At 62.4% G+C, this 23,710-nt stretch overlaps 1 protein-coding gene and 1 long non-coding RNA gene across 2 annotated transcripts in view; both read right to left on the reverse strand.

Moving 5' to 3' along the window:
- Window positions 1-361: 361 nt before the first annotated feature.
- Window positions 362-14,878, reverse strand: LOC117651962 (LIM domain transcription factor LMO4). The gene is made up of 2 exons (XM_034396589.1): window positions 14,571-14,878; window positions 362-701 (listed from the first exon to the last, which is right to left on the reverse strand). Exons 1-2 carry the CDS (start codon window positions 14,876-14,878, stop codon window positions 362-364), a joined length of 648 nt encoding a protein of 215 aa, XP_034252480.1.
- Window positions 14,879-14,963: 85 nt separating this feature from the next.
- The window catches only part of LOC117651687, a 39,287-nt gene continuing 30,540 nt past the window's right edge, over window positions 14,964-23,710 (reverse strand). The window contains exons 2-3 of the long non-coding RNA XR_004588118.1: window positions 18,849-18,898; window positions 14,964-15,183 (exon numbers count right to left, since the gene is read on the reverse strand). This is a non-coding gene — a long non-coding RNA (uncharacterized LOC117651687). The remainder of the gene's footprint in view (window positions 15,184-18,848; window positions 18,899-23,710) is intronic.

The raw sequence follows: 23,710 nt of genomic DNA on the forward strand, positions 1-23,710 counted from the left end.
GGCAGGGCCCGATGGGGCCGCAGGCGTGGCCGGGGTGGCCGGGGTGGCCCGGGTGGCCGGCGGGGAGGCCGTGGAGGCCGTGGCCGGGGCCTGGGTGCCCGGGCCCGCCGGGCGCGAGGTGTCCCGCCGGCAGGGCAGCCATGAGCAGCCCGGGCCCGCCCATGGACATGGTGGGCATGCCGCCCGGAATGCCGCCCGGCATGGGCCCGGGCGACGGCGACAGAGGCTGCTGCTGGTGGAGCTGGCCGGGGCATGGCAGCCCTTGCGGCAAGCCGATGACTCCCTGCACCGGAACGGCGCGCCGGCGCCCCCTACCTCGGCCCGGCCCGGCCGAGGTGAGCATGGGGGGCGCCGAGTCGTCTCAGTCGCGCGACCGCCGCGGCCGGCCCACCTTGCCCTTGCGCACGCCGGGAGTGGCGCCGGGGCCGGCCGCGCCGGGGACGCCCGCCGCGCCGCCGCCCTTGATGAGCTTGTGCCAGTCCTGCTCGCAGACCAGCGCGCCGCCCAGGAGGTGGTAGCGGTCGCCGGGCACGAGCTGCGAGCCGCACTTGGAGCACGAGAAGCACTTGAGGTGGAACACGTGCAGCGGCGAGGGCGCCGACGGCGTGCCCACGCCCGGGCCGCCGCCGACGCGCATCACGAACTCGCTGGCCGGGATGGTCTGTCCGCACGCCGAGCACGCCCCCGTGTTGCCGAATAACCTGGAACAGGCAGAGAAGCGCGTCGGTTAGGGTGGTCAGTTGCAGTGCAGCGGGCAGCGTGCGATGGGTTGCCTGCTCGCCGGGCGGGCGGCGTGCCGCGTGCGGTGGGCTGCCTGCCCGCACGGCGCTGGCTGCGTCCGCCCCAGCCTCACGCGCCCGGCGCGGCGCGGCGCGGCACAAGGACCGAGGACCAAGGGCCCAGGGCTAAGGGCTCCGGGCCCCGGCGGCCGCACAAACTTGCTGTAGTGCTTGAGGCCCTCGGCGAGCTCGCCCACGACCTCGGAGGGCTCGGCAGCCACGTGCTCATCGCCTTAGACCGCGCGTCCTGGCCGAACTAGGGTCTGGGACGCGAGTCCGGGACTCGAGAGTCTAGCACGGCGGGGCCCGGGCCGGGCGGCGCCACTGCCCTGGCCTGCCCTGCGCAGCGCGAGAACAATAGGATCGAGTTTCCAAGTCATCAGCGCCCTGTTTGACACATGATGGAGGAGAGGGGGAGGGAGAGGGGAGGTCACCCCTGAGGGCTGCCGCCGTGGCCCCCCCCTCCCCAACCTCGGACTGCGCCTCTCTCTAATGAAGCGGCGCTATGCGACGCTTGGCGGGCTTGGTCGAGTAGGACGGGGCTTAAAACGCCTTAACGAGAGCCGCACGGGGCGGGGGAGGAGGCCCCGCTCTCGACGGCCCCGTGACGAACCACACTCCAGCGACAAGTGAGATGCACTCGAGGATCAGAGAGATTGTAAGGCTCGCGTCGCGCCGTGCCTTGCAGGATTGTGCGAATCCATGTGGCGTGGCGGGGCGTGGCGTGGCGGGGAGTGGCGGGGCGGGGTGATTACACACACAAGTAAACACCGTTCAACTAGACGTGACGAGGGCGAGGCAGGGCGAGGCAGGACGAGGCCTATTGACGCCCCCGCGACTAGAGCTCGCCCTGATTGGCGTCCAGATCGTCTCACCGCGGCGACCAAGCAGTGCGGTGGTCTGTCTCTCTCGCACCGGCATGGAGCGCCCCGTGAGTGCGAGAGAGAGGCCTCCCACACTTCACCCAGAAGAGCGCCAGCGTGGTGCTACACGGTGTGCGGCACGTCCACAGAGATGCAAACCCGCCATCAGATTCCTAGATTCAGACGACAGACGACCCAGGCATTGACACATGAATAATGCCCCGCGCTAGCGAGAGAGCGAGCGAGCGCGAGAGAGAGAGAGAGAGAGAGAGAGAAAGAGAGAAATTTTTCCCGATTTGCATTTCTAGGGCGACGTGCCCAGTGTGGGGCGAGCCGAGGGGTCGCGCGAAGGAGGCGAAGGAGGCCTCCCTCCGCCAAGGCCGGCCGAACTCAAGACCGATTCCGAGGGTCGCTTTCGTCGCTGTCTCTCTCGCACCTATGCGGGACGCCCCGTGAGTGCGAGAGAGACAGAGCGACGACGCTCGGAATGAGTCTGCTGGCGAGCGCCTTTCGAGTCCCTTCCTCGGAGAGCGTGTCCCGAACCTCCACGCGCGTCGGGGAAGGGGTGGGGGAGTGGGGGGCGGAGACGCGCACGCCGGCAGCTTATAACGAAACGTTACAGGTATTTTAATTTACCTCACGATTCTAATGAGCCGCTGTCCGATCGAATTTGCTGCTGGATCGTAATTACGTTCCCGAGCGAAGCACGCCGCCCGCCGCGAAGCAGTGGCGTAGCACCCTCCCCGCCGTTGGCTTCTCAAACTCCGAGCCCCTCCGGGCGGGCCCCGGGCAGGCGGGCAGGCAGGCAGGCAGGGGTTGCGGGTCAGGCAGGTCCCAAACTAAGTCAGGCGCCTTGTTTAGGCGTGCTGCTGCCCCAGAGCCCAGGGCCCCAGGACGAGGCGGGCCGAGGGTGGCGGGGTCAGTGACGAACGCGAAAAAGCGACGATGCCACTTTCCGTGGATCGGGTCGGGGTCGCCCGCTCACTCCACTGGTAGTCGTAGGCGGGGTCGATTTTCCGCTTTTCAGCCTCGTCCCCGTCGGGACCCGAAGTGGCGGAAGCTACAGACTGCAGTGTTTCCCGGGAAATATACGAGTCTGCGGCCACGCCCGGCCCCGTCACTCGTGCGAACGTGCGTGGCGCGCAAGTCTCGCTTTTTGGCGCGCCCCGCCCCGCCCCGCCCCGCCCCGCCCCGCCCCGCGCTGCATGACAGAGGGATGATCACTCTTGTGTTGGCCGGATTGTCTTGCAATGATTACGGCTGGGATTCGCGCGGGCTGCCGGGCTGCGTCCGGGGCGGGTCCCCGGCGTGTCCGAGGCCAGGCGGGCAGCCAGGCAGCCAGTCAGGCAGCCAGGCAGCCCCGTCGCCTCGCACGCAGCCTTGGGGGATTCCATTAAGGAGTAGATGGCGAAATCCAATGGTTGTCTAATGGAGTCCGGTCCAGGCCAGCCTAATGTGAGTGCTGCGCCGAGCCCTCGGGGAGGGAGGGGGTGGGTGGGAGAGAGAGAGAGTGCGGGGGAGACTCCCACCCCCGCGCTGAGATTGGAGGGAGAGGGAGCGATGGGGTTGTTGTTGGGGGGCGAAAATATGGGCTGCAGAAATGACGCGCAAAACCCCCGACTCGCAACCTGGCGATGCAGGAGCGTAGAATAGAAGCTCGCCGTGCCACTGGAGCAGTCGCAGTCTATCGGCGACATCTGTTTGCCGTCTGTCTCTCTCGCTCTCCACGGCGCTGCCTCCACCCATCTCCGTCTCGCAACCCCATTTCTGTCTTGCCACCCCCAAACCACCCCCTGCGCGTCAGACCCACCCGCCCGGCCGCCCCGCCCCGCCCCGCCCCGCCCCGCCCCCGGCGTCGCGCCGCCCCGTCCGACAGCCACTCTATGTAATGGAAAGCACTTAAGTTTATTTTTGAAAGCGCGCGAAACGTAAGTGCTACTCGCTACGGTGGCGGGGCCCGGCGCGCGGGGCAGTGGCGGCGGCGGCGGCAGGGCCCGGCCTGAGAAATCGCCAACACCAGCTTTCACAGCATCCAGGCTTCCAGGGGGCGAAGGCGAAAACGGTCCAAGGAGCGCGGGGCCCGGGTTCGAATACTGCTGTACACCCGCCGCAACTTTTTGTCAACATCTTTTTTTTTTTCGTGACGTTTTGCGGGAGCTAGCCGTAGGTGGCGTAGCGTGGACGCAGGCGGACGCGCTACCAGAGGCGCCGCCAACGCCACGCCGTGCTGATTGCGGTGTGATGGGGTTGGGACCCACACTCGCACACACACACACACACACACACACACACACACACACACACACACACACAGAGATGGTCGCGACACGCCGCACGCGTTGTGGGCCTCGCGGAGCTAGATTACATTAGCGGCAAAGAATCGAGTTAAAATTAGCGGGGCGGCCAACAAAAGACCATTTGCGGGCGCCAGATTGAAATTCGCGGCCGCAAGGGGCGCCGCGGCACGCCCCGAAAAAGGCGACGGACACACGGGAAGGCCAATTTGCTTCCGGTTTCGTCGCGCTGCCCACGGCCACACGATTGTTTTCGGCTTGAAAGAAAGCGCGAGAGGGAGAGGGAGGGAGAGAGAGAGAGGCGAGCCCCCTGGAAACAACCCCCTGACCCCGTCCCCCGCTTACCCCGTGAGCCTGCCTCCAGTCTTAAAGGGGAGCGCTCGCTCCAGACGGGGGCCGCCCCGCCCCGCCGCCACCCCTCACCGCAAACTACCCTGTTATTCAATTTGGGAGGGGCGTTTAAAAAGGCCCGCGCTTTTCGGAAAAGGAGCGGTGAGCGGCGCGGCCCCTCATTAGGGCCGCCGTCTCTCTCGCACTCACGGGGCGCCCCGCACGCCCCTGGGGGTGCGAGAGAGACAGAGCGACGCGACCGAGTCGGTTAATTACGTCGCCGGGCCTTATACCAGTGCAGTGGCACGCCAGTGCAGCGCGCTGCCGAGAAAGCGACGATTGAGGCGCGCTGCCATTACACTGTACCGCCCAAACGGGGAGCAGCCTCGCTCTGGCTCTCTCGCACCCCCACGGGACGCCCCACGAGTGCGAGAGAGACAGAGCGACGACAGGCCGTGCCAATCTCGAGCATGGACGCCGCGACGCCACGGCCAGCTGACATTTTGACCGCCCCTGTCAGTGTGTGTGTGTGTGTGTGTGTGTGTGTGTGTGTGTTCCCTGACCTTCCCCGAATGGAGCGGCAGTTCCCGTAGGATGGCCTCTATATGCCACATCCCCAGTGCCATTGACGCTTGCCCCCCTACAGCCAAAAGGGCAGCCGGGGCCTGTAGGGCCTGCAGGGCCAGTCGGGCCACCTGCACCGCCGGCTCCAACGCTTTGAACGCGCTTTAGGCTGCCCGGCCCTACACCCGCACCAAACCCCCCAAAAGTTGAAGGGCTGGCAAAATTCGTAAATGAAATTTGGGAATTGAATTAGGCGTCGCATAACTCTGGTTAACGAGAGGCCGCCCAGCCTCCGCCCGCGTGGTTATGCAGGCCCGGCGTCGGCGACTGCATGCGGACTGCCTTGCCTCGGCCCCTCACGGCGCGAGGGTAGGCCAACCGCACGACGCCTGCGTGCGACGGGACTGCCTAGCACAGCAGGGGCTTCTGGGCCATTCCATTGCGCCAAGTCGACACTTCGTTTTCTGATTTTCGACACTGTGCTTCGACCGCCCCGCACCTGTGGGGTTCCGCCGTTCGGTAAGTGTGTTTGGCGCGCCTGCACGCGGTTGCAGCGTGGCAGTGGCGTGGCAGTGCCGCGGCTCTGTGCGCGTAGCCGAACTCCCGGGCACCCACCGGCCGTGCATCGTCCATCCTTGTCGCACTCGCGGCGGGGCGGCGGGCAGGGCGGGGACCGGTCCTGCCATCTATGGCGCGCCGCTCAGAACGCAGCCCATGGCGCGGCCCGGCACAGTGGGCCAGCCTTGCCCAGGGAACGGCGAGCGCTTTTCAATCAACTGACAAAAGGCTTGTTACCCGTAATTGAGAGGAGTTAGAGGAGCCAGCCAGGCAGCCAGCCAGGCTGGAGCGAGTCAAACCGGGCCATGGCGGCCCATGGCACTGGCCGTGGCGAGCCGAGCCAACCGCCACTCTCCGCGACCCTTGCGCTACCGCGGCGCTCCGCCCGTCAGGGCGTCCTCGCCGTCCACGCCCTCCGCGTCCACGGCGGGGTTGCCCGTCCGGCGTGTACATCGGCAACAAATCACAATGAAAGGGTTTTCCCACTCTCTCCGTTCAATAACTACCGGCGACATTACTTTGCTTTCTCGACTCCCCCCTCCCCCGTCCGCCTGGCCCCGCCTTGCCCGTGTGCATGCAAACGCGCTAATCTAATCAATCTTCTCCCGGAGTGGGGTTGCTTGCACCCTTTTTGCACCCCCTCCTAGGACGCACTCATTTGGGCCCACCGGGCGGGCGGACAGACAGATAGACAGACAGACAGACAGGGCGCAAGGGACTTTGAACCGCAAACGGCGTGTGACATTCGGCAGCCAATTATCGAATAGCGATGCCTTTCCTGCCTTTTCGCCTCCAATCAAACAGCGCGCCTTTTAATCAGCCGGGCGGCTAATAAGGACGACTATCGATCAAACGACTTAGGCTGTCATCTCGAGAATCTGCGGCACACACACACACACACACACACACACGGGGATAACAGGAGGGGGTCCCGGCGTTACACACAGTAGTGGCCGATTACTTATTGAGTCCTACTCGATGATTCATTTACACGACGATAAGGCCCCGGCCTGGCGCCAGCCAGCGCCAGCGGCAGACCCGGCAGGCCAGACCCGGCCGCTTTCGACGCGAGCTTCCTGAAAACAACAGTCTCTAGTGTGACTTATCCGTCGGATTTCTTTTTGAATTTTTATGAAAACTTAAAAAAAAAAAAAAAAAAACTGGAAAAAAATTTGGGGAATCAACCGTGTCCATTAAAAAAAAAAATTAATTTTACCAAAAAAAAATCCGATTTTTTTTTCAAGAATATAACGCGGGCAGTGACGCTAAAAAGTACCTCCCGAAAAGCGTTTTCAAAGTTGCCGGTGAGCGCACGCTAGGTCATTCCCTCGTCGCTCCGCTGCGACGCGCTGCGACGCGCTTGCCTGCGACGCGACGCGCTGCGACGCCGTCATCAACATAATTGGAAACATCATCATTAGGGCCCCAAAGGGGTGAACGCTTCATATTGCCGTGACGTCACTCACATCGTAATTAATTATGGGTTTCCTTTAAAGTACATTCTGAGGCAAAAGCAGCAGCAGCAGCTGCCAGTCGAGACGCGCGTCGGCGAGCGGCGGCGGCGTCAGACAGAATTAGCCAACTATAATGAAAACCACGGCCCGAAAACAGCGCGTCCGTCAAACTTTTCCGTTCCGATCATTTTTTAGTCGTTTTCGCTCCGGTTTTCGGCCACTCCCACGATGTTCTCACCTCAGAAACGGCAAGGGCAAACTCCAGGCGCTCACAGTGGACAAAACCTCTGCGGTGACTGCAAATAATTTTGATTTTCTTTCTTTTTTTTTTTCCAGTGTCACACACTTTCAACTTCTTTACGCCCGTCCTGACGGCGACACAGGCGCCTCTCCAGTGTGGTGGACCCGGCCCGGCCAGGCCCGGCCGGCTGGATATTAAATGGGGGGCATACTCGACACTAAAACGGGGAGCCAGGAATTTCCACTAATCAGGTCCGATCGCTGGGCCGCTGGGCCGCGCGGTGCAGGCTGCCTGGGCAGTAAACGGACTTTACTGCTGCGGCACGGCACGGCGCGGCACGGCGCGGCACGGCACGGCGCGGCACGGCACAGCCAAGGCGCAGCACAGCGCGCTCTGGCGGCAAGGCAATGCTGGCAGCCAAATTAATCAATCCACGCCGGGGCGACCGAACCGTGTTGTAAACTGGACCGCGAAATACCTCCCGCGCGAAAGAGGGCCGCGAATCCTGCGGGGCGAGGCGGGGCGGGGCAGGGCGGGGTGGGGCGGCCCAGGCGAACGGCATCCATCTTGCGTCAAACGACACACATTGATTTTCCCGGCCGCCTGCTAGCCTGGCAGCCCTCGCGGGGAAATATAAATTAGGCCAAAGTGGGGTACTTGGGGTTGTCATTCACGGACAGGGTGAGCCAAAGCGGCTGACATTTTTCCCCCCGCCTCTTTCCACCGGCGCGCCGAGGGTGTCTCTCCCTCTCTCTCTCCCTCGCACTCAAGAGGCGTTCGCGCGTGGGTGCGAGAGAGACGGAGCGAGAACCGCGAAGCGAAAGCGCGGGAAATCCGCGGACCCGATTCCGGCGAAATCACACACCGCCACTGGGCCGGCGCCGCAGACGGCGAGGGGAGGGTGGGGGAGGGTGGGGGTTCAAGAGGGCTGGCGGCGGGAGAGAGGGGCTGCAGGACCTTTCTAACGACACAAGGTCAGGCCGGCAGGGATGGAGGGGAGGGGAGGGGCGGGGCGCGGGGTCGGGCTGTAATGTAGGAAGTTGTTATCGCTCTTGTCGCCGGAGGGGAGGGGAGGGGGAAGGGAGGCAGGGGAAGATGGATTGTACGCTCGGAGCGACGGAGAGCGAAGTACGAAGGTGGAGGAGAGGACGGACTGGCCAAAAGGCCGGGCGGCGGCAGCGTCGCAGGCCCCGCCGGCTAATAGGGCGCGGGGGACGCGAGCTGTGGGGCGGGCCGGGGCGGGTCCTTTACAAATATCAAGTAAACACCCTGGGGTTCCAATCAATCGCACATGCCCTGCACTCACGCTCGGCCCCGGACTCACGCTCGGCCCCGGACGCACGCTCGGCGCGACGCTGGCCGCCCCACCTGGCCTTGCACTCAACTTGGTGTCGAACTAAGCCCCTCCACTCCCCGGAGACCCGCTGGCGCGCCACTCTAATGCATTTGCGGGAGGGGAGGGGGCTTTGGACAACAACAACAACAACGACAACAAGGTGCGCAAGACGGGTGCTGAACAGAAGAAGAGTGCGCGATAACACTTTGACGGCGTTGAGTGCAGAGAGAGGGTGGTGGTTTTTAAACCCAGATTCAAATTCGGATTGGTGGTGGCGTGGCGGGGCGTGGCGGGGCGTGGCGGGGCAGGGGCCGCACGCTTCAACTCGTTGACTGGCCGGGTCGGGCCGCGCGAGTAATTAGGCAGTGCCGCGAGCGTGGCGGGGCGGGGCGGGGCGGGGCGGGGCCCAGGGCCGACATAGAGCAGGCCAGCACCACGGCCCAACTTCCGAAACGAAGTCAATTTCCGGAGGCGAGGCGGGGTGGGGGGGCGGGGCGGGGCGGGGCGGGGCGGGGGGCTGCACTACGCTGCACGGAGGGATTTGCGAATATTGGCTAGCGGCTGAAAACTCCACGCAAAGGCCCCCCCTCCCTTCCTGCCCCCTCTTCCCTCCCCCCCCCCCGCACCCCGCACTAAAAACTGTCGCCGGCAGAGCGCGCTGCTGGCTGCTGCATGCGCCACAATAAGGGCCTTGACGGCCATCGGGCGGAACAGGGCGACAATCGCGGAACACCCCCAGGAGTGGCAAGACTACGCGGTTCATGAACGCGGTTCGACTACCAGTCCGAACTCAAATTCTCTCCCGGGTCTCTGCCCCCCCCCCTCTCTCTCTCCTTCCCAGTGATGAGGGAAACGGAGCTCGACCCGCGAGTGGACGCTAAACACAGATCGTTACAATTAGGCAAAAATACGAGGGTGAAAGGGGGGGAAGAAAAAAAGAAAGGAAACGGTACGAAATAAAGTTTCGACATTAAAAACGCGGTGGGGAGGGAGCAATATGCACTGGACCGGAAATAGCGGGAAAAGGGGGGAAGGGGAGGGGGCAGACAAAGACGGCCAGACCTTAGAGAACGATGCCCCAGCGAAGTGACAGACCAATTTTCCGGCAAAATGTTCGACCTACGCGGTCAATATGCTAAACAATCCGGGAGCGAGAGGGAGAGAGAGAGAGGCATGCGGTCAATACACTGAACAATCCGAGAGAGAGAGAGAGAGAGAGAGAGAGAGAGAGAGAGAGAGAGAGAGAGAGAGAGAGAGAGAGGGAGAGAGAGGAAGACAGCCACTGTGGGGATGAAAAGGTGCGTGCGGAATGCAGGGGTAGTGACAGAAACAAGACTGAGCCGCTTGGAAAAGCGCAGGGGTTAAAGGGAGAGAGAGGGAGGAGGGGGGGGGGGGTGAGAGGGAGAGAGCGAGGGAGAGAAAAGAGAGAGAGGGGGAGGGGAAAATAACGAGCGAACAGGAAATTAATTACCAGCGGACAACAAAGACTGGAGCTGAGACGTCACTGGAGAGGGGAGGAAATGGTGGACCACGGGGGGGGGGGGGGGGGGGGGGGCTGGCCGGGCGGAAGGGTGTGCGGCCGCGACCAAGGCGGGTTCCAGGGGAAGGTCGAGCTTCGAACACCCACTCCGTCTATACTCGTTTCAAAAACGGCCACGCTTGAGACGAACTGCGCATAGTCGGCCTCTATGGTTTCACTTGGCACACTCCGTACACTCGGTACACTGCAAACGCCCCGTACACTCCGTACACTGTAAACACGGTGGCGAGGCGGGCCTAGCTCGTCATTACCAAACGATCCGAAAAGTTTGAAATTGATTCTGCGCGTCGGGGATTGGAGGACGAGGAGGGGGAGGGGGGGTTCCCAAACCGAGGCGAGTGTGTCAGACGGAGAACAACGCGCGGGGAGGGAGGGGGAGGGGGAGGGGGAGGGGGGGGGGCAAGTGGAGGAGGAAGTCGTTCGCCTCGGAACGCAATCAAGGAGGGATGCTGCTACCGTCACAAAATTAAAATTTGACGAGAACGATTTATTTCGTCTCGACCGAAAGAGAGATAATCAGGCAGCCAGCCAGCCAGCCCCGCGCACCAGCACCAACTACCCGCCGCTACCGCCACCTCCGCCACGGGGAACATTTTAATTAGCTTTTCTTCGGGGCCGTACCGAAACTACGTGGCAACAACAGCAGTGCGGCGGGCCCGTCGGAGACGCGCTGGTGCACTGTGCATCCTCGCGGCCACGGCGCCATGGCCGCGGACACCGCGGACGCCGCGGACCTGGCGTGGCTCGTCGATGGCGGGCCGGCGGGGTGGTTGCCGCCGTGCCGCCGTCACCGTGACCCACTTCCCGTCAACCAACCCCCTCCTCCCGGTCACCTCACGTCTCAATCCGCCGAAATCACACACCCCCTCCCCCTGTCGCTCACACACACGACCTTATCAAAACTTCCGACTCTCCGCCGAGCCAAAGTTGCGACCATAACCTTAAAGTGGGGCGGCGTTAATAGATTATTCCAGCTTCCGTCCTCGTCTGGCCTGCACCGCTGCCACCTCGGAGAGAGAGAGAGAGAGAGAGAGAGAGAGAGAGAGAGAGAGAGAGAGAGAGAGAGAGGGACGTCCGAGGTTAGTTCACCGGGTCTCGCGGTTTAGTGCCGATCCCCGGCCGCGTCCGAACCCTCTCCGTCGCACTCGTGGGGCGTGGCGTGGTGCCGTGGCGGTGCGAGAGAGACAGAGCCACTCGGCAGGTGGGAAAAGGCTTGGCCCCGCCCCGCCCCGCCCCGCCCCGCCCCGCCCTGCACACGACCTCCCGGCCAGCGAATCCCACTTCCAGCGCTTCCAGCGCTTCCAGCTCCAGCGTGCACTCTATCTGATTGGCGTCGTCTCGTCAAAGGAGCGAGCGAGAGAGAGAGAGAACAAGAAGGAATTTGAGCGGAAGGGACAAGGACACCGAAGGACACTGATGGAGAGAGACGTCTCTAAGACAGGGCGGTCGCGGATTCGGAGACTCGGCGCGGCCAACTTTAAAAGTGGGCCGGTTTGATTGGGCCCACGTGCCGGCACGACGAGAGAGTACACCGCGAAAAAAGGACAACAAGGGGAAGGGGGAGGAAAACGGTGGGCACCCCGTCGGCGGATGCGGCGTGCGACGCGGTGCGACGCGGGGCGACGAATGCGGCTGTCGCGAGTCATCAGAGGTTTCGGCGCGAACGCCCCTCGCCCCGCTGGTGTGGTGGATTAGCGCGCAGCCGGGCCGGGCCGGGCCTTCGCCCCGCGTGTGTCTACGCTGTGAAGAATAAATCAAATTTCGCCAACGAGATGAAAGAAAAAAAAAAAAGAAAGTCCCCCGGAAAAAAGGCGAAAAAGAGGGGACGAATCTGCCTGCTGCAACGCGGGGCAGGGCGCCAAGCAGGCAAGCCCTCCCGCCAACACATGCGGGGGGGGGGGCAGGGATTGGCGAGGGAGAGAGGGGGGGGAGGCGCGTGCCTTCATTAGGGACTCACACGTGCTGAGCGAGAAAGAAAGAGGAGAAAAAGGAAGGGGACATGATTAGATCAAAATTAGGACAAGTTGAATTAGCGCCCTGCTGCCAGTGTGGCTTGCGTCAACACTTGGCGAGCCGAGAGTGCAGCGTAGCGCCACCCTTTGCAGCTGCACCCAGCCAGCTGCATTCAGGATGCATTCGAGGCTTTCGCACTCAGCCTCGCCTGCATGAGCGAAGCGCGCTGCGACCGTCGCGTGTTTCAATGGGCATAACTCTAATTACCAGAGGTGAGTCTCAGACTGGCCTGGAAAGAACGCGCGAGGTTACACCTCACAGTGGGCTAGAAGACTGGCGGAGGCAGCCCGTGCGACTGAGACTTCTCAGGACTTCCAGACCGGAACGGCGGAGGGTCGAGGCTCTCTCTCGTACACTCTACAAAAAATGTCCTGTCAACGCCGTTAATTTATTACCAATGTTTGCTGTTATGCAATTCACGGCGTTTGCTGTGAACTAGTTCACGGCGTTCACTGTGATCTCGGTTACAGTGTTCACTGTGATCTGGCCACAGTAAACGCCGTGAATTGGAGCCTGATTTGCAGTACTTCGGTGCTTAGCGGCGTCAAACTCACAGTGTTTACTGGGGACCAGATCACAGTGAACACCGCGAACAAGATCACAGTGAATCCCGTGAGCAGATCACAGTAAACGCTGTGAATTGACCTACAGTGAAAACTGGTAATAAATTAACGGCATTTACAGGACATTTTTGGTAGAGTGTATTCAGATTTGACTGTATGCACTGCTGCATGGGAAACGTCCGCCCGCCCAACCTGCAGCATTGGCGGGCCGCCACGCACGCGCGGTCCGCGACCCGCCCACTGCTCTAGAAGGAAGGGCTCACGGGGCCTTGGACGGCGAACTTGAAACCCGAGCCGGCCGGCCGGCCGGTCCGGGACGCTAGTCCGGCCCAGTGTGACGAATGTGAAAACGAACGTGACAAACAAATGCGACGCGAGCGACGACGGCGGCGGCGGGCGCAACTAACGAACCGACGCCCGTCTCTCCGTCTCTGTCGCACTCATTAGGAAGGCGGGGGCGCGGGCCGGCAGACGGCCCACTAACGAAGGGAGCGGCGCGGCGGGGGGCGGCCAGCCAGGCAGCCAGCCAGGCAGGCAGCCAGCCCGTCGGGAATACTGCAAGGAGAAAGGCGTTCGAAACGGCGCATCAAACACGGCCAGAGTGCGACCAGAGTCACGATACCTCCAGGAACACGAAAGCGCCGCGTCGTTTTCCAATCTGCACTAAAACCTGATGCTTGTGCGAAGGGCTCCGTACGCAAAGGTGCCGCCGCGGTGCCAAAGCCGCCAGCCCTGTGCGTCTCAGCCCCCCCCCCCCACCCCAATTCTCCGCTTACAGGTTTTCCCGCAGATTCGATCACACCGCGATACACCCACTTGGTAATCGAGTCAACAACTCCACCCTTTCTTTCCCGAGGCCGGCCCGCCCCGCCCCGGTGGTGTCAAAGGCGGGGGAATCGAATCTCAACACGTCACGTCGCGAGGGATCGAGGAATCGACTTATCGTCCGAGCAATTGATGACCGTTTCGGGGCGACAATACAGCCATCCTCGCTTTCCTTGTTTTCGCCGCCACTCGGCCGGCCGCCCTCTCCCTCGTTCGTTACCCGGCCGCCGTTTCTGCGTCCGCATTATTTTACTCGAAATGAAGCGAGGCGGTGAAGGCCCCTTCCAAACACACCAGCCTCAGTCTGGTGGTGGTGAAAGGCAAGGGGGGGGGGGGTAAAGAGATACGGGGGCAAGTAAAATGGCGGAGGGGGTGAGTAGGCTAGGAAACAGTCTGCACATCGCTGTGGTGGGATTGTAATCAGACGTGCCCCTGTGTGCAGCCTGATTGGCAGAAAGGGGGAAGGGGGAGGAGAGGGGAGGGGGAGGGGCGGTACACAGAGACAAAACGAAGGCAACTTATTGCAGTTGGTCCCCCCTGATTGGGATGCGCTGCCTCCCTTTCCTTTCCGCCTCTGTGTGTGTGTGTGTGTGTGTGTGTGTGCCTTCACGGTGGTCACTGAGCCCTGCAGCGCGCGCGCGCCTACACTTCTTGTAAAAGAAACTAGACCTGCACTGGGAGTCTGCAAATTTCAAAATGAGCATCGGTACTTTTTCTCAAAATTTGACTTGGTTTTGTCCGGGTTTTATGAGTGAGTCCATCAGGTTTTTTCGTATCCATTAGGGTGGCTTTGAGGCGGCTGATCAGCCTCGGGAAACGACTGGCACACTGGCGCAACGCTGGCGCCCCTCGCCGCGGCACGCCTCGCCAATCGAAGCGGGGCGTCCATTTTTTGGAGCCGGTCCACGCGATGCGGCAATCGGATCACCGCCTGCAGGCTGAGTCGCATCCGTCGCTCCGTCTCTCTCGCACCTGTGCGGGGCGGCCCGTGAGTGCGAGAGAGACAGACTCTGCTGTCTGGCGCGGCCGGGCTCATTCGGGAGCTCATGGCGCCCCGGCCTTTGGACGCCACTTCGGACGGACCTCTCCAAAATGCACCAATCAGCGGCGCCATTTCCGTCGCCAGGATTGCTTCCGATGGCCGTCTTGGCCAGTGTACTGTACCACGCTCCAAGCCGCAGGCAGGGGGACACTGTAGGGGCATGCTTACCTCGCGTAGTCGGCCTTGCACAGGATCATGCCGCTCTTGGTGAAGCAGGAGGTGCCCAGGTCGGCGAGCTGCCCCGCGCAGCACGTGCACTTGAGGCAGCTGTGGTGCCAGTACCGGTCCAGCGCGTGGAGGAGGTACCGCTCCAGGATCTTGCCGCCGCAGCCCGCGCACGCGTGCCCGCCGTTGTTGTTGTTCTTGTTGTTGTTATTGGTGCTATTGTTGTTGTTGTTGATGTGGTGGTGGTGGTTGTGGAGCTGGTGGTGGTGGCCGGGGCCTCCGCCCATGTGGCCGCCGTGGTGCGTGTCCATGGACACCTGCAGGTGGTGCTGGTGGGGGTTGCCGCCGCCGTTGCCGCCCCCCGTTCCGTTGCCGCCCCCCGTGCCGTTGCCGCCCCCCGAGCCGGGGTGGCCGTTGAAGGGGGACGTGTCGGCGCCGTGGCTGGCGGGCGAGTGCGGGACGGGGCTGGGGCTGGACAGGTCCGGGTACGGCTGGTAGTGGTGCGGCCCGTGGGAGTGCGGCCCATGCGAGTGGGGCCCGTGCCCCCCGTGGGGGCCGTGGGGGTTCATGGCGGGGAGAGTGGCGCTGGCGGCCAGCTTGACGGTTGCGAGCGCTCCTGCAACAAAAAACATGGTGGTCAGTGTGGTGGTCAGCGTGGTGGTCAGCGTGGTGGTCAGCGTGGTGGTCAGCGCACCGGATCCACGAGGCGGCGGTCGCGGGTTCGCGCCCCGCCAGGGCCCCGCCAGAGCGGCACAACGGCCGCGCGACCCGCACTTATCTGCCCTTATTACCGGTAAACATGTCATTACGCCGGCGCGGCTCGGCTCGGCCGGGGGAAACTCCCCTCCTCCGCACGCTCGGGCGCAAGATACGCATCGTACAATCGACACAGTATTACGATTGTGAGTCATCCGGCCAATTATTCCCACACAAGACAGTATCTCCATCGATCGGCCGCGCCGGGCTGGCCTGGCCGTGGTCCGGGCACGGGCTGGGCCTGGGCCGGCACGCCCGGCCTGGAGCCTCCAGTCGCTTTCTCCAGTCGAATTTAAACATTTACCTGCGCGCACTTCGCCGGAAAAGTTGGGTGACTGTACAGTGGCGGCACCTCGTTGGCCATCCCGCACACGTCCAGCGACCGGCAGTCGCGGCAGCGACCCGTCGACCTGCACGTCGACCTGCACGTCGACCTGCACGTCGACCTGCACGTCGACCTGCACGTCGACCTGCACGTCGACGGCGTGGCGCTGCTGCTCTTTCAAGGTGATTCCGTTTCCGCGGGCATCACCGGCACGGCCAACGCACAGTGGGCCAGAAGACCGGTGGAGGCGGCCAAAACTCGAGACGCGTTTTGAGCTCCGAGCCGCCAATGGGACTCGAACCGAACGTGTGACCCCACCAATGGATTCCTCGTTCAGAGAGCAATCCATTGGTGGGGTCACACGCTCGCTTCGAGTCCTGTTTAGCGACTCTGGAGCTCGAAACGCGTCTGGAGTTTCGGCCGCCTCCACCGGTCTTCCGGTCCACTGTGCACCGCGAGCGCGCGGCACGCCAACAGCGAGCCAGCGAGGCGCGCGTGCGGAACGGCCCAAACAACCTTCAGTTTTTCGGGTGAATTTCCATCCGCGGTTTTATTTTCCCATGGCGACGATCCACCCGTCGATTTGCGAGTCGGGCGGTGCGAACCGCAGTGCCAACTCGGCGCCACCCACACCCGTCTCCGGTCAGCCAGCCTGATGCCATGCGTGGGAAAGTGGCCCAGGAAGTGAAGGCCTCACCGAGCCTCGGTCGACCCCGTCCTTCCACACTCATGACTACCAGTGCAGGGCTCAAGTACTGTGACTTTGGCCAGTGTTGAACGTCGACCTCCGCCGAGTGCTACTTGCAGTGAAACCCCTCACCCTTTGTCCCGAGTGCGAAGGGCGTCAAGCCTGGCCCTGCCTGGCCCTGCCACGCAATCGGCCAACGACTTCGGACAGTGCTGCGCGGTGCTGCGCGGCTCGAGCACCAGTGCAGCGTTTCGGGCCGATGCTGGTCGACCCGATCCGACCCGTGAGATAAGCAGCGTCTGTATCCAAGGACCTAAGCGCCTTGGCCGCCCTGGCCTCGCGGTCGAGGCCTTGGTCGTGATCCGAGGGAACCTGGAGGGAACCTGGAGGGAACCGAGGCCCTGGAGTGCATCCCAGTGACGGGCAAATTACAGGGCCGGTGTTTCGCTCGCCTCGGCGCCATGCCATGGAGACGCCACGGCCACGCCCAGGCCGGCCTCGGCCAAGCATCGGCCCAGCCTCGGCCCCGGGGGTGCGGCCGCTAGCCCTTCCTGGAGGGTCCTCCAAGGATGGGTCCCTTCGGCCCTTCGGCGCGTGGGAATCAAAAACACTCGCCTTTGGCCCGCTCCTCGAACAACGAGGTCGTTCTCTCTCGCACTCACACGCGTCTCCCCCCCCCCCAGGCCGCGCTGCCCGACAGAAACCAGGCGCCGCGACTCGGCTTTGGTTCAAACTCCGCCAAGACGAAGACGAACCAAGCACGCCGCGGTCCAATTCAAAAAGCCCGCCGCCCCGAGTCCAATGCGCTTCCGGGACCAGCCATCGCGACGAGCTGGCTGATTACCCCTTCCCTCCCTCTCTCTCTCTCTCTCCCTCCCACGACTGCCTCTCTCTCCCTCTCCCCTTCACTTATAATTGCGGGGGAGGACCAACTTGCCGTCGCCCACTCTCGCTGCATGCCCATGGCTGCTGCCTGTGACTGTCCAAGAAAGACAGTCGGTCTCGATTTCGGCACCGCGGGTACAGTAGAAGCCCTGAATCCGCTTTATCTTTTGTTTTGAAGGGACAGAACTGCCCGCGTACACGTACTCGTGGCGCTACAGTGCGAGTCCTCGAGGCCAAGACACACGGTGCGTCCGAAGCCAAACGCCACGCCGAGTGCAGCACACTGCCAAACACCGCGCGCCAACGACGACAGGCAAGGCATTCCAAAATCCACATTAATTAAATCATTCATTACCCTGTTCGATCCCAAACACCCTCCCCCCCCCCTCTCCAAACGCGAGCTCGTGAATTGCACCGATGCAATACGATTGGGAAGGGAAAGGGGGAAGGGGGAGGGGGGGGGGAGCCGCCACCCCTGCCGCAGCGCGGGCCTTTCGTCGTGGCCGACATGACAGATAACCGTGAAGTATGACTTTTAATTAAACTTTATTACATTTAATTAAAGAGATGTTGTCTTCTTGATGGCGGTTTCGGAGCGAGGCGCGCGGCGTGCCTGGACCGGGGTCAGACTGCAGCCGCGACTCCGCGAAAAGCGATAAAAGCGATGGGGGGGGGGCAGAAAAAGCGGGCATCTCCCGCGGGGGACTCCGCACGGCTCGGCCAAGCGTTGTCTGCCCGCACCTGAGGCCGTCCAACTATCACGTAACACCGATGCTCGACGGAACCCCGAACCCGGAACGCGCGGCCGAACCCCGGCCAGCCGAAACGCGCCCGGAGAGACGGATAGCGCAATATCTGCAGAGGTCGAAGCGAAACCCATAACTTTCCGTGTTTTTTTTGTGTTCCTTTTTTTTATTTTGCTTTATTTCCGCTAACTCTTTTTAACAACTTGGGAGCAGAAGGTGCCGCGGTGCTCCCGGGGCCACGCCGAGTTAGCGCCGTGTTCCAACCCGTCCGGAGTCCGGAGCGTGGACTTCACTTATTGAACCCCCCCCCCCCCCCCCCCCCCCGGCCACGCTCTCCCCAGTTTGCAATAAGGACTGCCTTGGTCAGCTTTAGACGAACGTACGTTTGACAGCGGCGGTGGCTGGCTCGGTAGCGCTGCCAACGTTATTGGCAAAGTGAAGTAAGGCGCCGGGCAGGGGGCGGCGGGGCGGGGCGGGGAGGGCAGGATTGGAAGGGGTATAAAGAGGCGGGCAGCGCCGTGCCGCTAATTAAATTTTCCCGGGCTTTTTTTTTTAATTCCGTCCGCAGATTACGCGAATAGACGTCGGATTCAAGAGGCACTCTTATGAGAACGCGAGGTGGCGCCCCGCCCCGCCCCGCCCGTCCGGCGCCACGCCGGGCTTTCAGAGCCAAAGTAGAAAGGACCGGGATTGTTATTCGACACGGCCAGAGGTGGTCACACCGGGCAAAAAGAGAGAGGGAAAGAAAATGCCTTAACCCTTTAAATAAACGCCCCACTAAAGAGCAGCGGGGATTAAAAGCGAAGCCGCGCGAGGGCGTCATGGAGACCGGCCAAAGACTGGAAAACGAAAACGAAACAAAAATAAAAACATATACTTACGGCGCCCAAACTAGTCCAGACGGAGATCGCAGACAGTACTTCGGCAGTACCTGCAACACACAGACGAGACGAGGGTCAGCGGGGCGGTGCAGGAGGAGGAGGGACTCCGCCCACAGTGTGCCGCCCCCACGGGGGTGGGCGTGTGGGTGGATCGACCGCGGAACCTATTTACATTGCCATCGATAAAATCAGCTGCAATTATTCCAATAGGCCAATGAGCGGCCGATATGGCCCAGTGCGTCCGTCCGTCTGTCAGTGTCCTGTCTGTCTGTCTGTCTGTCTGTCTGTCTGTCTGTGTGTCTGTCGGTGCGCGCGTACACAGCGATGCACAGCTGGAAACAAGGGGTAAACTCCCATCCCTGATTGTCGCCAGGGAGGGATGAATCACCCGAAAGGGACTATGGGCCGGAACGGAGGACGGAGCGAGGAACGGGCGGGGAAGGGAAGGGAGGCGCTCCGAAGGGCAGAACCAAACAAAAGGGTAAGAGTGCCTCGCAGCCTCGCTCCACTCCGAACAGTGCCCCGGCCGCTCCGTCTCTGTCGCACTCGCGGGGCGCCGCGCGGGGCCCGTGGGGCGTGCCTGGGCTTGCCGCGGGGGTGCGAGAGAGACAGGGCGCGGCCCCAGGCCCAGCCCCAGGCCCCAGGGTGGCCCAGGGAGGGTGGCGGGGCGGCCCACTGTGGGCGGCCCGGCGGCAACACGTGGTCCCCTCCACTTGGAGATCCCCTTCCCCACCTCCACGGGGATGGGGGGATGTTGGGGGATGGCATCAATGCGATTGAGTTACTGGGGACACAACTACTGCACTGTACAAGGCCGCGGCGGGGCCGGCCGGAGACGCCCTTGCACCGAGAGGCCGAGGGGGCGGGCGTAAACAACGAGACAAACTCAGGCCCGGGGGTCAGCCCCCGACGCAAGTTTAGGCACGCCCCCTCGCGAATTTCCCGCACGAGGAGAGTCGAACCCGCGACCGCGGCGTCTCGCGTGTCAGGCCACGGCGCGGCACGGCGTGCCTGCCTGGGAATGAATGAAAATGCAGTTCCCGTGTTTTTGATTCCGACCGACGGACGACCGGGACGCCACCGCGCAGCGACAGTCTGAATAACGAGCATTGTACCGAATCACGGCCAGAGCGGACAGGCAGGCAGACAGACAGACAGACAGACAGACAGACAGACAGACAGACAGACAGACAGACAGACGGAGCATTCCTCCGTAATTCTCTGGTGCTTGCGAGGAAATTGCCGAGTACTGTCCGATCGCGGAGGAGGGCGGGGCAGGCGGGCGTAATGCACCCGCGCGGTGAGGCCAAGCAAAGAAGAAGAAGAAGAAGAAGAAGAGGGAGAGAGAGAAGGAGAAAAAAAGAAGCGGACAGTTGTCCCAAAGCGCGGCGCGGCCGTCGCCGTGGAGACTCCCGCCGCCTCCGCGGAACGATGGATTGAGAAGCTAATGTATCGATGGAAGAGGCGAGGGCGACGCCGGGCGACGTCCGTCAGACAGTCGGGCCTTAGCGGGCCGGCCCCTCGGGAGGGGAGGGGAGGGGGCACTACCAGACGAAAGTGTCAAGAGATGTAAATGACGGCTGAGTGCAAAGTTACGCTGGAGCGGGAGGGGGGAGCGTGGCACAGTCACAGTGGGCCAGAAGACCGGTGGAGGCGGCCAAAACTCTAGACGCGTTTTGAGCTCCAGAGTCGCTAAACAGGACTCGAACCGAACGTGTGACCCCACCGATGTATTCCTCGTTCGGACAGCAATCCGTTGGTGGGGTCACACGGTCGGTTCGAGTCCCGTTTAGCGACTCTGGAGCTCAAAACGCGTCCGGGATTTTGACCGCCTTCATCGGTCTTCTGGCCCACTGTGCGACGCGGCTGCGAGAGCCCCTGTCCGCCAACGGCAAGCACCATTGCGAAACCTGGTGCCATAGACACGATATCAACCCACTGTCTGGCTGCTTGCGTCTCTTAGGCCCCTTGCCCTCCCCGAACCGTGCGCGCGCGTCGTTTTGACCCACAGCCTCGCGCAGGGCCCTCCAAACAACCGGAGGTGCCCCCTTCCGACCGCCTCACCTGGGCTCGAACCACGGTCCAAATTGATCCAAATTACTCTTTTTACGCGAGCGAGCCTCTCCTCGCCGAGTTCGTGCGGCGCGGCTTGGCGTGCATGCGCCCATTGTAGTAACCCCCACCCTCACGGAGCCGGCACCGCCAGCACACCGCCAGAAACGGCGCGGAAAATGGGAAAACCAAACACTTTTCCGCCGCGACTCCCACCCGACTCGGCCACGATTTTCACCATCCAATCAACCGGCGTCCTCACGGCGAGTCATGCTTGTTGTTTTGCCGCTTCTTCATTAGCTGTGACTGAACGCCGCACTGTACACTCTAACTATTATCGATTTGGTGCTCCGCATCGGTGGGCCGCGGGCCACTCGACATCGGCCGACTTCGGCCGACTTCGGCCCAGGTGTGGCCGAGTGAGCGAGCCAAGACTGTCCCAGGTTGGCCACTTCCCTTTCCATTTGACAAACAGCGAACACGGTGGTAAATTGTGTGTGTGTGTGTGTGTGTGTGTGTGTGTGTGTGTGTGTGTGTGTGTGTGGATGGGAGAGAGGAGGCAGGCTCGTGTCGTCAAACGTGGGGCCGCGACGCCTGTGGGCTACGCCGCTGCGCCGGGGTGGCAAGGCTTTGAGAGCTTCCCTACCCTGACCCGGCCTTTCCCTCCCACGTGCAATTTCCTCTTCACAGTGACGTGAGTGTCCGTATGGGAATAATTGGGTCTAACCTTCCCCCCACCCCCCTCGACCCGCCCCCGCCACTGCGCTGCCGTGCGTCCAGTGTGTCAAGACCCTGTTAAATTGGATCGCGGACATAAACCCGAGGAGACGTGAGGCGACCCGACGCTCACCCTTCTCTCTCTCTCTCTCTCTCTCTCTCTCTCTCTCTCTCTCTCTCTCTCTCGACCCCCCACCCGGCCCGTTTTTCCAACAAACACATTCACCAGAAGGGGCGGGAAAACTTGGTCGTCCAGGAAAACCCTAACACTGCCGTGACGCGTCCTGTCCTGTTTAGCGACTCTGGAGCTCAAAACGCGGCTAGAGTTTTGGCCGCCTCCACCGGTCTTCTGGCCCACTGTGCGTAGCGTAGCACACGCGGGCCGAAATAATTGAGCCCGGCAAATTGAAGAGATTCACCGAGTTGGCGCGCATCGGCACGGTAATGAACGAGGTACAGGGCTGGGCTTGAACCCGCGCCAAGCAGCCTGCTTCCGGACGGTCGCTCCGTCTCGCTCGCACTCATTTGGGGGGGGGGGTCGCTTTGAAAGCGGTGCAGTCGAACGTCACTGCGAGATTAAAAATCCTTGCGAGGCAATGGTATCGATGCCGATTGATCGCGAGAGGAGCGTTTAATTGAGTGATTAGAGTGAGACGATGCTTCGAATGCCGTGCGGGGGGCGGGGCGCGGGGGCGGGACGCGGACGTGCCCGCGAGGGCGCACGGCTACTTTGGAGCGCCGCCCCCGCGCCGCCCCCGCGCCGCCCGCCGCCCCCGCGCCGCCCCCGCGCCACGCTGCTGATGGAAACCTCGACGTCAACTCGCGTAAAAAGGTCCACCGGCCGGGACGCGGCCACGCCAAGTTTGTAATGACTTGGCCTTATTTTGGGCCGGCATAACCAGGAGGCCGGATCACTCTCGTACTCTCCCACACTCGCACGCACGGGGCGTCGGGGTGCGAGAGAGACAGAGCGAATCAAGCCCACATGTTAGGAGCGAGTCTGCAGACACTTCCGAAACAGAATAATCCTCCAGTGGCGGCGAAGGATTGAATCCCCAGTTTGTTTGCTCTCTCTCTCTCTCTCTCTCTCTCTCTCTCTCTCTCTCTCTCTCTCTCTCTCCCAGGCTTGCCGCAGCCCTTCGGTCGTTTGAACGGGCGCCGGTCACGTGGCTCTGCGGTGAGGAGCCTGGCAAGCCTGGCAATGCCGACACACTCATTAAAAATAAACCGAAAATAAAGTTGCAGCAAAGGATGCGCGCGGGGCTTCGCGGGGCATAGGACGGTGTGAAGTGAAAGAGAGAGAGAGAGAGAGAGAGAGAGAGAGAGAGAGAGAGAGAGAGAGAGAGAGCGAGAGAGAGAGGACTGATTGCAAACAGCCCCCTAAAGTTTGGGGTGCAGGCCAAGCGGGCCGGGCGGGCCACGCAGCGCGGCGGAGGCGGCGTAATAGCTTTAGTTGGCAGCCCTGCTAGCCTCGCCGCAGCGCCGCCAGCTAGCCCTGCTAATTCGGCTCTTATTAATGGTGTTTCCCATTCGTTAATACACGGAAGGGCTGCCTTCAATATTTACTGCCAATTTAATTAGCGGGTGTAAGAAACGGGAACAAAGGTTTGGCCGGCCCGAAAAGGGGGAGGAGAGGGGAGGGGATTACTTTGGGCGCTAGGTACGGCTCCAAACCAAACATTTCCGCCAACTCCGTTTCGCAGCCTTCTTGGTTCCGCGTTGGCGGCGTTGGCCGTCTGGGGGACGCGCCCTGCCTTCTTTCAAGTTATCAAGGGATGCGGGGCTGGACGCGGGAAAGGGTCCCCGGGGCCCTGCAGCCAACGGCAGCCAACGGCAGCCAATCTGCGCATCATCAGGTGGCCCGGTGGTGGCCCGGTGGTGGCCCGCATCGCGGTGACTTTGGCCCAGTCCCCCCTCCCCCTCCCCCACTAGCATTTCCCTTCTTTTTTTAAAAGCCAAACGCCCCCCGCCGCTTTTTTTTCGCGGCTCCGCGCGCGGCGCAACAGTTTGTTCGTTCCCACCTCCGCCGCGCCGCCGCAGCCTCAGCAAAAACAACAACAACAAGAGCGCAATGATAGCAACAAATGCCGGCC

The sequence above is a fragment of the Thrips palmi genome, unplaced genomic scaffold (assembly GCF_012932325.1).
Source record: "Thrips palmi isolate BJ-2018 unplaced genomic scaffold, TpBJ-2018v1 HiC_scaffold_6, whole genome shotgun sequence".
Lineage (NCBI taxonomy): Eukaryota > Metazoa > Arthropoda > Insecta > Thysanoptera > Thripidae > Thrips > Thrips palmi.